We start from the raw sequence: 15,464 nt of genomic DNA on the forward strand, positions 1-15,464 counted from the left end.
CTGTATTCTGCTCTGGTCAGACCTCACCTGGAGTACTGTGTCCAGTTCTGGGCACCACAGTTCAAGAAGGACACTGACAAACTGGAACGTGTCCAGAGGAGGGCAACCAAAATGCTCAAAGGCCTGGAAACGATGCCTTATGAGGAACGGCTAAGGGAGCTGGGCATGTTTAGCCTGGAGAAGCGGAGGTTAAGGGGTGATATGATAGCCATGTTCAAATATATAAAAGGATGTCATATAGAGGAGGGAGAAAGGTTGTTTTCTGCTGCTCCAGAGAAGCGGACATGGAGCAATGGATCCAAACTACAAGAAAGAAGATTCCACCTAAACATTAGGAAGAACTTCCTGACAGTAAGAGCTGTTTGACAGTGGAATTTGCTGCCAAGGAGTGTGGTGGAGTCTCCTTCTTTGGAGGTCTTTAAGCAGAGGCTTGACAACCATATGTCAGGAGTGCTCTGATGGTGTTTCCTGCTTGGCAGGGGGTTGGACTCGATGGCCCTTGTGGTCTCTTCCAACTCTATGATTCTATGATTCTATGATTCCAATAAAAATCACCCCCAACCCCTGAGATGCTATAATCAAGGGTAGGGTAAAGTCTTTTTCAGCGGATCCTTGAAATCTGGGCATCCAAAAGGGGCTCTGGATTTCATGAGTCTGTTGGTGCGTCTTACCTGTGGTTACCAATTCACACACACTTTTAAGTAGAACACACATAAATGAGTTCAACATAGGGAAAGCACAGCAGGCAAATAATCATGTGTTTTTCCTGTCTGATTTTTGGCAGAGGCTGAAGCTAGAAGAATTCCTTGGTGATGGTTAAATTCTATTTGGAGAACACCATCCTGTATATGAATCCAGAAGTAAGTGAATTTAAGATTGCATCCTTAGGGACAGATTGCAGACCTAGTCATATGTTCATAATGTGGCTTAAATGAACATGTGAGGAGCTCAGAGCACCTGCAAGTGCATTAGCTCCACCCCCATGCACATCGCCCTCCACCACTTCAAGTCTGCAGAAGGTTACCATGAATTTAAGAACCTTGGAAAACCCAGATTACAAAACGTGCAGAAGCCTCCTTGAGTTCAGGAGGCTTCCCCAATGCAGACAGCCATCCTTGAATGTGCAGGGAGCAATGCAGATGGGGCAGAGCTGGCATGCTCATGGATGCTCTCCCCTCCTTGTGTGTTAAGCCATATTATGAACACCTGAGCAGGTGAGGACAAGTACTGCCATACCAGCTTTATAAGAAGCTGTCTTCTATGTTGGACCTTTGGTCCATCGAACTCATTAGCAGTGACTCTTTGAGATTCAGGCAGGGGTTTGTTTCAGCCCTACATGGATATGCTGGAAACTAAACCTGGGACCTTCTGCATGCAGATGCTCTAGCATTGAGTTATGGTCGTTCCTTGCTGGGGAGATGTCTCCAGTTTTCTATCTGATGCATGGAGGCTGTTGCTCTTGACTTATCATTCAGAGGTCCTAATTTATGCCACGGAAATGAAGAGGAGCTGGGCACGGGTGTCTGAGCAGAGGTTCTCCGAGTTTGACTGGTGGGCTAAATGAAGTGACAGCTTCCTCCATATAAGGCAGGCGGGAGGTGAATGGGAATGGGTGAATGAATGAACGGAACTGTCTGCCTTGTTTTACTACTCCGCCTCATTAAAGAGAATCCCCAGCCCTAATCATTCAGAAAAACAAAAGAAATCCTTACAAGAAGGAACTAGGTAGAAGCTTATCCACCTGTGTTGGCTTGAAAAACACCACCAGTCTTGCTTTTGTCTTGTTTGTTCAGAATTCCTGTGTTGCCACCATACGGGGGAAATGTTCCTGCTGTATTAGCAAAATTCAGTGAAATATCGGATCCCTGAATGATGGTGGGTGCTGTTAACGTTCTACTAAGGAACTATATGGGAACATAACTGCATGTATACACACAGAGGTTTCCGCAAGCATTGCAATATGCAGCCTTTCATCTCATGAAACACTAATTGCAATTATTCGGACACACTGAATCAAGCAAGCAGGCTATGAAGAACCCAAGTATTTTAGTGGCGCTAGGGATGCTGTCATTGTCTTACACAGCAAGTGCCTGCCTGATGCTTCTTCTCTGCCTCTGCTCTTATTGCTATTCGGTCGGCTGTAGGTTACTGGGTAGATTATAGGCAGTGCCATAGTTTTGCTGAACCTGCAAACATCTTAGCACAAAGCAATGAATGGAGGTGATATAATGCAGCACTTTGCTAGGTGTGAATGAATGGGCTGGAGCCAGCAGGTGAAGTGGACAAGAGAGAGGGAGACACAGAGTGGGAGAACTGGAGAACTGGGATCCTACTGGCACTCAGTTCTCATCGTTATATCCACATATTATTGTATTGTATTAATGTGTATAATGCTTTCCTATATTTTCACCTGTCAGATCTTTATAATTCTACATTTCAGGGCATATGCCCCCATTTTACAGAAAGAGGAATTAAAGTAGGTCACAGAGCATTTCCACCCACCCCACCCCACCCCAAGATGGGACATTGAGAGGGAGGAGAAAAAAAACAAACAGATTTGCCAAAGAGAGTTAATAGTTAATTAGACAACTTCAGAATATCAGAAAAGTCCCTCTAGGTTAGCTCAATGGTTTATCTAGCCTAGTGCTTTGTTTCCATCAGTGGACAGCTAGATACCCCTGGGAAAAGCACAACAGTTCTCTCCTGTTGTTAGTCCCCAGCATTTGGTATTCACAGATATACTGCTCCTGTACATGGAAGTTCCTTTTAGCTATTGTGGCCAATAACCTTTGAAACAAGAATCAAAACCCCTTGGCGCGCGCTCTCTCTCTCACTATACCTCTGGTCCTTCTCTGCTAATGCACACACCTCTTTCTTTAGGTATCGTCCTCCAGATAGTGCCTTGTTCTGGGTGCTAGACAGAGGTCTGTGAGTAGTAGCAACACATTCCTCACCAAACAGCATTTACGTAATGCCACAATCATCGCCCAAAATGCACTTTCTGTTTGAAATTGGTACAATTACGCCACTGTTAAAAAAATGACCATAGTTTTGCATGCTATCCATACTGGCGGTTCTCTCTTAAACACACACAAACACGCTCCTAATGCTCCCGCGTCTCCCTCTCTTTTGGCATCACAGTAAATGATCACATCAATTTTTAAAAAACAAAAACCCAGCATGTGCTCAGAGAGCATCCTTACCCTCTTTTTAAAGAACTGAAAAGCGGAACACTTCTTGACTGGGAATCCATTCATGTCTTTGTTGACCATTTTCCTCGAGGGAGGCGGACACACAGCGATAGATCCAGGGCAGGACTCCCTTTCGCTAGCAGCGCATCTGTTTCGCTCAGCGTCCCTCCTGCAGCCGGTGAATGAAGACAGAGCAGGGCAGGAGAAGCACAGGCTGGGCTCAGGCGGCTTATCCCCTCTCACACATTCATTCTGCTGCACTGGCTACTGCAGCCTCGGCAGCAGCTGTTGCTGACTGGCTCTCCCCCCTCCCCAGTTGTGCCTAAAAAGAACGTTCCATATACATGCACATCAAAGGAGCCGCTATAGAATCCAGAGACAGTTAGCCAATCAGCTGGGGATGAGATGCAGGGGAGGGGGGGAGGACCTGGCTTCGCTTTACGCGGTGTCGGTTCCTGAAAGCCTCCTAAGCAAAAGCAGACAGGCAGGCGATTGCTCTTCTTCAGGTGATGGTGTGATTCACTGCTGTTTGGGAGGAGAGAGATGGTTTGTGCAAGTTCCAGAGGGAGATGCAGTTCAACAGCAGCAGCGGGGTGGAGTGGGGGGAGAGAGAGATGCACAGGAAGCGGCAGCGGAGCAGAAACAAGTGCAAAGGATGGAAGCGGGGGGGGGGAGAGCTCAGGGCACAGAAGGAGCACAAGGCAATCTGTTTCCCCCAGGGGAAAATGATACTGGCAGCTCTCGCATTACAACAGAGCCGTCTCAATACAGACAGGCGAAGGAGACTATCTTCGACGAGAAGATGCCAGCCTTGTAAGCACAATAGAAGACATTAATTTGAAACAACAACAAAACCGTATCTAAATTTTCAAAGGATGGTAGAGTGGTGGTGTTTTGCTCTTGCTTGCTTGATTTGTGGTGGCAAGATAAAATGCAGGGGAGCAAACTACCAGGGGTACACATAGGATGCTCTAAGAAAAATATGATCATACACCCCCCTCCACATTTTCTGCAGGGATAGGAACGAGGAGAGACATGCTTAATGTATCTGATGTGTTTCTGCTGGGCTTAATTTCTCACAAGCCCCCAAGTTCCTTTTCAACATTAAGGTAGTCCTGGAATGTGTTATATATTTCAGAAAAATACATATACCGCTTGATTGTAAACATCCACCCACCCCTACCTCAAAGCAGAGTATATACGAAATGATCACAAAGAAATTAAGACTCTCTAAGCATGTGCAGAAGGTTTTCCTCTCCTCACTGAGTAACAGACTGTACCCTCACACAGCACCTTTTTGGATAGTCCATTTTTTAATCGTGAATGCATATTTATCGTGCAAGATAAGATGCTTCTGTTCTGAGGGTGTTACATTTTCCCTACTTGAAGAATGTGATTCATGGGCATCCTTTTGAATAAAGCCTATTATAGAACTGGTGCCCTCCAGATGTTTTGGACAACCATTCCCATCAGCCCCAGTCAACACGCGCAGCGATGCAGGTGCACACCAAACCTTTAGCACATTTAAAGCACTTTTTCTCCCCTTTCGCAAAGAATTTTGGGAACTGTGGTTAACAGTTCTAGGAACTGTAGGTGTGTGATGGGTAAACTACAATTCCCATAATTATTTCGTGTGTGTGTGTTCGATAAATGTGCTTTAAAGGTTTGGTGTGCACACAGCTTATATCTCCTATCTCAAATCTGCAATAACATGCACACTTACTAGCACATCGGTTTGAAGCCAGTGGGATGTATTTCTGAGTATATGTGCTTATGACCAAATTGCACAATTAACTACTCCCTTGCCCCCATAAAATTTAAGGGTTTTTTTTTATAAAAAAATTAAATTTCAGTTATTTTTGAGATCTCTAATGTGTTCTGAGTCAGACAAAGCTTTGATCTGCCACTTGCAGTTATTTCCCCCTGTAGCTTAACATAAGTCTGTACCTGTCTAGAAGAATTTCTTTACTCCTTCTGCTTGTTTCCTGAACAGATTCACTGCTCCTATTAGCATATCAATTGTATACCACATATCTTTAGTGATACTTCATGGATGTGGTGGTATCATTTCTTACTATTTTATGAGTATCTGCTCTACATGCCACAACAATCCCTCTTCAAGAAAAACCTGTTAAACTTATTCTTACTTTTTATTTCTTCCCTATATTTTGCTACACACTACCCACACTTTATTAGCCAGCCAGGCCAGCTATGTCACCACTGGAAGACACCTATTCTGAAGTGACTTGGAGGGAAAGCATCACCAGAAAGGTTAGGAAAATTCCACACATCACATTGAATAGGGTATATCCAGACCAGCACAGTGATCCAAGTGATTTTCGCATTGAAATAAAGTGAATGGTAAGTGTAGCTTTGTTCTTTGTTGCATGACCTGTCCTAATGTTGACCTTGCAAATAAGTCCACCAAAGTCCACAAATAATTTTTGGCAGCTTGTCTGAACACACAGGTCAATTATATGTCGGACATGAACTATTTGGAAATGAAGAAAAACCCAGTTCTCTTCCTCTTTGCACAATCTTCCTTGTTTGGTCTTCTGCAGGCAATTGTTGCTTTTGACAGTTGACTAGACAAATTGCTATTGACCCATGCCTGGAGTATAAATTTTCACTTCACACTCTGTTCCTGAGAAAATTAATACCTCATTTAACACCCTATTGATCATGCCCCTTGTTCATGCCTCTCACCATGGCTGTTGCCCTGCTTCCTCTTGCTTTGATACCACAGTCTTTTCTCCTCCCCCCCCCCCATTTCTGAAACCCAACCAAACCTGGTTTTATCACTTCATCAACAGAAGCTTCACTAAATTTTGTTTAAAAAACAAACAAGAGATACATGTGAAATCACCCAATTGTCCTATTCAGATGTTCCTCCTAATGCTTCAGAGTTCTAAATCATGTGGGGAGCTGAGACAGACTCAAGCAAGGAAGACCATAGTTCAGTGAGGAAAGGCTGTAGCTCAGTGGCAAAGCACTCACTTTGTGCTCAGAAGGTCCATGGTTCAATCTCCAACATCTCCAGGTAGTTGAGGAATGTCTCCTGCCTGAAATCTTGGAAAGCCACTTTCTGACTTGGCATAAGACAATTTTATAAACTCTTGTGTTTCATTGGAGAAGTTCAGTCCCCAACGTAGAGAGGAATAAAGCCCTTGATGGTGACACCACAGAGGGGTGGGGCTAACTCCTCTCTTTTCCCTTCATGAAATTGGAACTACATGGGGGGGGGGGAGAGAGCATTACATGTACGGAAATGCTTGAATAGGGCGTCTGCCAAGCAGACATCATGGTCACCATTTCTCAGTCCAACCTACCTCACAGGATTGTTATGAGGATAAAACTGGCAGCAGGAGGAGAAACTAAGTCAACTTGATCTCCTTGGAAGAAACGTAGGATACAAATGCACATATATAGAGAGGGTAATAATTTATATATAAATATCTGAAAATAAGCTCTCCTCCCTCCCAGTATAGTTTGCACACTATAGGGAAGTTTTTGTTGCAATGTGTATAGGGGGCGCAATTTATATCCTGCTGGGCCTATTTTTGAATATAATAAATATAGAAATTGTATCCAGTACTGGCTTAGCAGAAAGTGCTTCCAACCTGTGCAGGCGGGGGAACCCGATTTTCAAAAGAAAAAACAAAACAAGTACAAAAGGGAAAATTGTAATGACTGTGAACGGTCAATCGTTAGGACTCCTAAATATTAAAGAGTTGAGAAATTGTGGGGAAACACAGTTTTTTCACATTCTGTAGTATGTGGCAGGTTAGAAAAAGGCATGGGAGCCATTTTTGATGGTGATGTATGCAAAGAAGTTAAAAGCAGAAGAATTTAGAGATGCAGTTTAGCTGGCAAGCTGGTTTGGGTTTCCAGGATTGCTGATGCTGCATTGGAACGAGCACTGCTGACACATGTGCTTTCCTCATACCTGCTCAACCTGTACATATCTAAGCAGATCATCAGAAAATGTCCATAAGTCTCCACCAAAGCCTCCCCCATTCACTCTCTCATTCTGCCCACCTGGAAATTCTACAATGGAGGAGCAGTAAGAATATTCTTACAACAGCACCTGAGCGTTCTTGGCAAAGGACATCACCGGTGGTGCCTGGTGCCCATTGGGTCTTGCAGGGCAGAAGGCCGAGAGACCGACAGCAAGTGCATCTGGAGCCAGAGCCAATGACAGACAAAAGTTTCATCCCAATCCTCCTGCCTACTAAGTTCTATGAGAGCAATACTGACACTAGCAAGGAGGAAGTTGATGGGTGGTGCCATCACTTGGGCTGCTTGTAAATAAAAAAGTAAGCAGGAGCGGGTGGCATTCACCCTGGTGGACCAGCCTCCACTGGCTAAGTTTGGTGAGCACCTCAAGTCACCTGCAGGGTGAAGGCATGCTCACCCCCCAACCTCTTTTTTTGCCAGCCAGCTCAAGAGGTTGTGGGATGGGGAAGACTTTATTGAACAGCAGCTAGAGTCAATGGAGGCTGAAAACTCATTACCCTCAGCTGGCCTTTATGGCTGGATAGCTATGATAGATACTTGGATGGCACTGTGTCAGGACTGGCGTTGGCAAGCCAGTCCCCATGCTTGCACATACCCCCTTTTGTGATTTCCTTATAAAACAGCCCTATTCCCATAATATTGTTTTTGGGTCTCCATTGCAGTGTGTGTGTGTGTGTGTGTGTGTGCTTGCATGAAAGAGCTTAGAAGCATGACCATTAAACCGTGCCATTCCCTGCTGGTGTTCCCTGCCATTCCTGTGATTTTGCAAGCATGTCTTCTTAACACCCATCCCTTTCAATGTTGACAAATTTCTGGAAAGCGTCACTTAACATATCAAGTTGGCAGGCAGAAGTAAACAGAGGCGTGGTGCCATTTTGAAATGACAACTCCTCCAGCACTCTCAGCAAAGAGGAAGGGGAACAGGAGGGAATTTCCAGAGTTGTAAGGCTTGGAAGCCACTTTGTGTTTGGAGGGGTTAGCAGAGGAAAGGGCTGCCATGTGCAAAATCTGGGTTGTTGTGGAGCAGCCTCAGGACTCTGGTTTTTCCTGTTTCTGTAGTGATGATGAAACATAAACTTTGCCCAGAGGGGATCTAGGGCTTCTCTCCAGAGCTTCATCTTGATCTAAAATTGTGCAGCGTGTGTGCAATGTAGCGATCTGCATTGATGCACCCACTCATTCACCCACGCCGAACATTGAGCTGATGTGTACATTGCAGTAAATGTTGAGACTTGCTGCATGTTGCCATTTATACAGATAGGCCAACAATCTCAGATAATGTTTGTGCATGCTCTCCACCCTCAAACTCAGGAAGATGCCAATGAATGCCAAGAGTCACCTCACTGTGATTGCTAGCATCTGCTTCTTTATGTCTGAAGGGGGGGGGGCAGCAAACGGAAGCACCATTGGCCTGCTTTGACTGCAGCCTTCTTGTCATGTGAAGTGGGGTCAGAGATCACCTTGCCATGTTGTGCAAGAGCTTCAGCAGAGCTTTGTTCCTTACTTACGAAAGGGGGAAAGGACAAAGCCCTTGCACAACATGGCAAGATGATGTAGGGAGCTGTGAGGATTGCCATTGATCCTATCTCTCCACACCTGAAGACGTCCGATTCTTCAACTGTCCCAGTTTTAGTAGAAATCAGGTCTGCATCATGCAATACGTGGGAGAAGAGACTTTCATGCTGTAAGCAACTTGTTGGATTCCCAGAAGCTACAGGGGGACTGCAAGGAGCTAGGAAGTCTGGCCATGGCTAGCAACAGAGGCTGGCATCTCTGGCAGCTTCCTTTGCTCTCACCCCAGCAGGAGGCCTGCTGTCAACTGCTGGTGCTCTTCAGCCTCACAGTTCCTCCTCATTGCTGTCACTGTGCAACTCCTCTAAGCAAGTGAACAGTGAGAGGAGCAAGAAGGAGGAGGAATAACCTCTGCTTGCCTTCTCCTGGCTGTGTGGATAAAGTACAAAGGGAGAGGACAAGTAAAGGGGCAGAGGTGACATCAGCAAGGAGGAGGAGTGGCCCAGAGGCCATATTGCCTAAAGTTTCCTCCAAGCCTGGAACCAGCACTAAGTCCAGCTCCTGTGTGCCTATCCTTTTTGCACCCTTTGAACCTATTGCCCCCTTTATTTTAGTTTGTATTATATCAATGAAAAACATAAGAAAAGTCCTGCATGTTCAGTCCAAAGTCCCATGTAGTCGAGCATCCTGTTCTCACAGTAGCCAGCTAGTCAGCCACCTACAGGAAGCCCCCAAGCAGATTCAGAGAGCAACAACGCTCTCCCTGCATGACATCCCCAGCAATTTGGCTCTGACAGTGGAGGTTGCCACCATTCTGGTTACCACACTATTTCTTACCATCTGCTCAAACGCTGCCCTTGGGATAAATGATTTGAATCGAGCCGCCCCCACGATCTGTAGCTGCTGTACCAATTGCATGAGTTTGGCTTCTATATGGGCACCAAATGTGGATTTTATGTTGAAGTACAGAATGCCAAGTGCATCCTGGGAAGAAGACTAGATTAAGCTTCTCTGGAACTCAGGGGGTTGTGCTGTTCTAATTATGTCTGAATACATCCTCTATGGCCTTGCTTAGAGAGGCAAGGTAATGAAAGGTCATTATTATCTCAGGCTGCTAATTACATTTCTTTACTCTATCTAGACTGATCAGCCGGGGATAAACGTAAAAGCAGGAGCGGATATTTATTCAGAAACTTTATTAATCTCCCCCACCCACCCTCCCACTCTCCTGAAGTCTTTTTCTTTTTGTTTCTGAGATCCATTTACACAAGGAACTTCATTCAACAGCAGTTCTATTAGATTACTAGATCCTACCTTATACAGGTTGTAGGCTATCAATTCTTTTTTTTTTTTAAAGATATTTATTAAGAGTTTACAAGTTACAGAAAAAGCAAGAGAACAATAAAGAATTAAACAAAACAAAACAATACCTTACAATACATAAAAAACAATACAATAAAACAACAAAAAAACAGAACAAAAACATTTAAAAACACATCCAACCTTTCCATATCTTTACCTTTCATATACTTGTTTCATCGACCTCCTCACACCTCCCTTTTTTGTATTCTAGTTCAATTAGCTATTTCAGCAAGTCCTTTCCATCTTTCTCAATTTTCGTTCTAAAATTTAACTTAAGACACTCTAACCTTAAATTTTCCACATTGGTCCATTAACAATCTATTTTTACTTAATTCTTTATAACATTTCTGCTAAAGCCATATAGCTTCGTTCCAGCATCCTTCTAACATTCATTAATTTTGCAATATTTCTGTAAATATACTTTAAATTTTTTCCAATCTTCTTCCACCGACTCTTCTCCCTGGTCTCGGATTCTGCCAGTCATTTCCGTCAGTTCCATGTAGTCCATCAGCTTCATCTGCCATTCTTCCCTGGTGGGTAAATCTTGTGTCTTCCAGTGCTTTGCAATAAGTATTCTTGCTGCTGTTGTGGCATACATGAAAAAAATTCTATCCTTCTTTGGCACCAATTGGCCTACCATGCCCAGGAGAAAGGCCTCTGGTTTCTTTACAAAGGTATATTTGAATACCTTTTTCATTTCATTATAGATCATCTCCCAGAATGCCTTAATCTTTGGGCATGTCCACCAAAGGTGAAAGAATGTACCTTCAATTTCATTACATTTCCAACATTTATTATCGGGCAAATGATAGATTTTTGCAAGCTTGACTGGTGTTATGTACCACCTGTAAATCATTTTCATTAAATTCTCTTTTAAGGCGTTACATGCCGTAAACTTCATACCAGTGGTCCATAACTGCTCCCAGTCAGCCATCATAATACTATGTCCAACATCTTGTGCCCATTTAATCATAGCAGATTTCACCATTTCATCTTGAGTATTCCATTTCAGCAGCAAGTTATACATTATTGACAAATTCTTAACTTTAGGGTCTAACAATTCTGTTTCCAATTTTGATTTTTCCACCTGGAAGCCTAATTTTTTATCCAAATTATATGCCTCCATTATTTGATAGTAATGGAGCCAATCTCGTACTCTGTTTTTTAATTTTTCAAAGCTCTGCAATTTTAATCTGTCTCCCTCTTGTTCCAAGATTTCCCAATACTTCGGCCATTTGGCCTCCATATTGAGTTTTTTCTGAGCCTTTGCTTCCATTGGTGACAACCATCTTGGGGTTTTATTTTCTAACAAGTCCTTATATCTTATCCAAACATTATACAGTGCTTTTCTGACAATATGGTTTTTAAACGCTTTGTGTGCTTTAACCTTATCATACCACAGGTATGGATGCCAACCAAATACGTTGTTGAAACCTTCCAAATCCAACACATCCGTGTTTTCAAGAAGCATCCATTCTCTCAGCCAACAAAATGCGGCTGATTCATAATAAAGTTTAAGGTCTGGCAGGGCAAATCCACCTCTTTCTTTAACATCTGTTAATATCTTAAATTTTATTCGAGGTTTCTTGCCCTGCCAGACAAATCTAGAGATATCTCTCTGCCACTTCTTGAAACAGTTTATTTTATTCAAATTTGCAATGTTTGAAACAAAAACAGCATTCTTGGCAATACATTCATTTTTATCACAGCAATTCGGCCTAACAACGATAACTTCAAATTTGACCATATTTCTAGATCCTTTTTCACTTCCATCCAACATTTTTCATAATTATCCTTAAATAAATTCACATTCTTAGCAGTCATGTTAACCCCTAAATATTTCACTTTCTTAACCAGTGTCAATCCTGTCTCCTTCTGAAACTTATCTCTCCCAATCGCAGTTAAATTTTTCTCTAAAACCTTAGTTTTCATCTTATTCAACTTAAAGCCTGCTACCTGACCAAATTCTTGGCTCAATTCTAATACTCTTTTGGTGCTAGATTCTGGCTCCTGTAAAGTTAATACCAAATCATCAGCAAATGCTTTCAATTTGTACTGTATGGCTCCCACTTGTATGCCTTTTACCCATTGGTCCCTTCTAATCATATTTAGCAAAACCTCCAGGACCGATATAAAAAGCAATGGAGAGATTGGGCAACCTTGTCGTGTCCCTTTCTCAATCTTAAACTCTTCTGTCACTACGTTGTTCACAATTAATTTTGCCTTTTGTTCTGAGTAAATTGCACCTATACCGTTTTCAAAACTTTGGCCTACCCCCATCCCCTGTAGATTCTTCTTCATAAAACTCCAGGAAATATTGTCAAAGGCTTTCTCTGCATCCATAAATATAAAAACTGCTTTAGTATTAATCTTCACTTGTAGTTTTTCTAAAATATTAATTATATTCCTCGTATTGTCAGACAAATGTCTGCCCGGGAGAAAGCCCACTTGGTCTTTATGGATTCCTTCTGCTAACACCTTTTTTAATCTTTTAGCCAAAATATCTGCAAAAATTTTATAATCCACATTAAGCAATGATATGGGGCGGTAGTTCTTGAGCTGTGTCTTTTCAATCTCTGTTTTCGGTATAAGTGTGATGTAAGCTTCCTTCCATGACTCTGGTGCTGTAGGCTATCAATTCTGATGTTAAATGAGTTCTCTCTCAGTTCAGCCTTCCACAGTTCAACTGCATTTGTTTACTACTCTGAGTACACCATCAGTCTGTGTTGCGCAGTTGAGCATCAATGAGATTTTCATTGTGGATAACAAATCACAGGTGGGTATAAAAACCCCCCAAAGAACAGGTGGCTGTAACTGAGGAGATAGGAAGCAAGGCATTATAAGGCAGCATTTTATTGTTATGGCAAGATAATAGTTACTGATCTAGATGCTAATCGTCTTCCGCATGAGAGCTAGGAAATCAAACCAAATCCATTTATAGTTTGGCTACAGGTAGCGGGGTCAGGGATGCTGTGGGGGGGGTGAACTAACATTGTTGAACATCTCATGCTGAGAGGGACAAATATATCTCCAGGTTTAATTTATGGCTCTGCTCTCCAGGGCTTAACCTCAGCATCTGTTTTCAGAGCCGGAGCTTAACCCTCAAATAGATGAAGAACAGATGACAGTATCTCTATAGAATTATGGAGTTGTGAGGGTATACGCTGTTCCCTTAAAGGACATTTGAAGCACATTTCCCCCATTTGTTAAGGGTTGGTGGGAACCATAACCCTGTGGGGGCTGAACTACCGTGCCCATAATTCTTTGAGAGAAAGAATGTGCTTTGAATGTACCTAAGCCCTTGCTGAATACTGGGTCTACAGTGCAAGATTCAGCTAGAGCATCTCCAACAGATGCATGTCTACCCTTTGCTGAAACACATCCAAGAGAGGAGAACCTACCACTTTCCAATGCATTCTGCTCCACTGTCAAAAAGGCCCCACTGTTAGGAAGTTTCTCATGTTTAGCTAAAATTTGCTTTCCTGCCATTGCCACCCATTGGGTCTAAGCCGGCTATCTGGAGCAACAGAGAACAATTCCATCATCTACATTACAGCCATTCAGGTATTTGAAGACTACTATCATGCCTCTCCTTAATCTTCCCTTCTCCAGGGTAAACATACTTAGCTCTTTCAGCCAATCCTTTTATGAGACTTGGTTTCCATTATTTTCATCATCTTGGTTGATGCCCTCCTTTGGACATCTTCTTCATCATGTGTTAACTTCTATGCCATTTCCCCACAAAATTGTGTCCAAAGTGACTCAGAACTTGTCAACTGAACAACAAATGAACAACGATTCAAAATATATTAGGAACAATTTGATTTAAGTATGGTGTCAGTATTTCTATACCTATAACTTTGCATAAAAGCCGGGGCAAAAGAGCATTGGAGAAATGTCCCAGGGCACTGCTAGAGGAGTGGGAACAAATATGAATAGAGAAAATAATACACACCAGAAAAGGCTTACAGACTGAGGAATGGGAGGCAGTGAAGACGGAAAGGGGACAGTCTATGAGGAGGGCAAGAGAGAGATGAAAGAATAATAAATTAGTTCTGGGTTTGTAAACCCAGTGGTGAGACTTTATCTATGGGAACCTAGACACTCATAAATGAATTTTCACAAAAATTTCACATCAGTAACTGGAACTTCAGTAAATATCCATGTGGGAGATAGTTTGGGTTTTCTCCAAATTAGAGGCATACTTGCACAGATTAAAAATTTATTGGTTTTTTAAAAAAAATGTTTTTCAGTGTCATCAACATTGCAAGCATTCTCCAATTATCATTTAAATAAGAACATGCAGGGAATTTTTTGGGGGGGAAGGAAACTACTCATAAATTATTCCAAAACGGGCAAAAATGCTTTAAGAAACATTTGTCTCAGAGGAAGAGAAGCAAAATTGCAAGAATAACACAGACTGGTAACAAAGATTCACAATTGAAGAGGTGTGAATACAATTGAGTAAGTGATGGTGATCAGCTAGCTGGCATCTTCTGGAACATAATACAAATGAAATAGTGATTCCAGATGGAGGCAAATGCATTGAATAAATCCCAGATTTATTCACACGCAATGTTTCCCACCCACGATGCACAGGCGCAGTAAAATATGGCTAGATCACATAGTTTATGGGAATACTGTATGCTCATCATAAAGTATCTTTTATATTGAGAGGATTGGCCTGCCCAGAGGAAACCATTTGACCCTTTATTATCACCGACCACACAACTCTTAGGAACTATCTGTGATATGAAGGGCTGGAAAACAACATTGTTGCCTTTGCTTTACTGAGGGGTCCTCTCAAATTCCAGCATAAAGATGTTTCACTCACATGCGAAGGATGACCTGGGGTGGGAGACCATGCAAACTTCCCTCCTATCGGGCAATAGCACTTGAAGAGTCTGTTGAAGAGAACAAATGCCTGTAGCGCCTGCTTTGAAAGACAAGGTGAGATGAGATGATGCTGGCAATGCTTCATTCATTGGTGATGGCTTATGTGCAAACCCTGGGCATCCTTTGGTGAAAATTTGGCTTGGCAAGCATAAATTGTTGAGTTCCAAAAGGAGAAATGGACTATGTTTAATAGATTGTCTTCCCAAGCGCTTTGTACATGTGAGGTTCCCATTATGGGCTAAGGAAGAAACAGTCCAGAGTCTTCCCACCCCCACACCCCCGCTATACACAACAATGGAAGATGCTCACCTATAAGAACTGAGCTATATTCCTGGCCGACAACCAGCTTCTCTAATCTGAATGGCTCAGGTCACATTTCTTGGGGGGGGGGGGTGTGTGTGTGTGAAATGGCTATGTGAGACTTGGCAATGTTATTCCGTTCTCAATGAGCTGCTCCGTTTTCCTGCCTTAGCGTTTATGCTAAAG

The 15,464-nt window shown here is 42.7% G+C and overlaps 1 protein-coding gene and 1 long non-coding RNA gene across 2 annotated transcripts in view; one reads left to right on the forward strand and one right to left on the reverse strand.

Annotated features, from left to right (window-relative positions):
* The window catches only part of SGK1 (serum/glucocorticoid regulated kinase 1), a 75,604-nt gene extending 72,165 nt beyond the window's left edge, over positions 1-3,439 (reverse strand). The window contains exon 1 of the mRNA XM_080999686.1: positions 3,204-3,439. Coding sequence (XP_080855812.1) covers positions 3,204-3,272 — 69 coding nt within the window. The 5' untranslated portion in view covers positions 3,273-3,439. The remainder of the gene's footprint in view (positions 1-3,203) is intronic.
* LOC308473934 overlaps positions 1-15,464 on the forward strand; it is a 391,929-nt gene that overhangs the window by 216,309 nt on the left and 160,156 nt on the right. The window lies entirely within an intron of this gene.

This window comes from Podarcis pityusensis, assembly GCF_964106645.2.
Source record: "Podarcis pityusensis genome assembly, chromosome: 3".
In the NCBI taxonomy this organism is placed as follows: Eukaryota; Metazoa; Chordata; class Lepidosauria; order Squamata; family Lacertidae; genus Podarcis; species Podarcis pityusensis.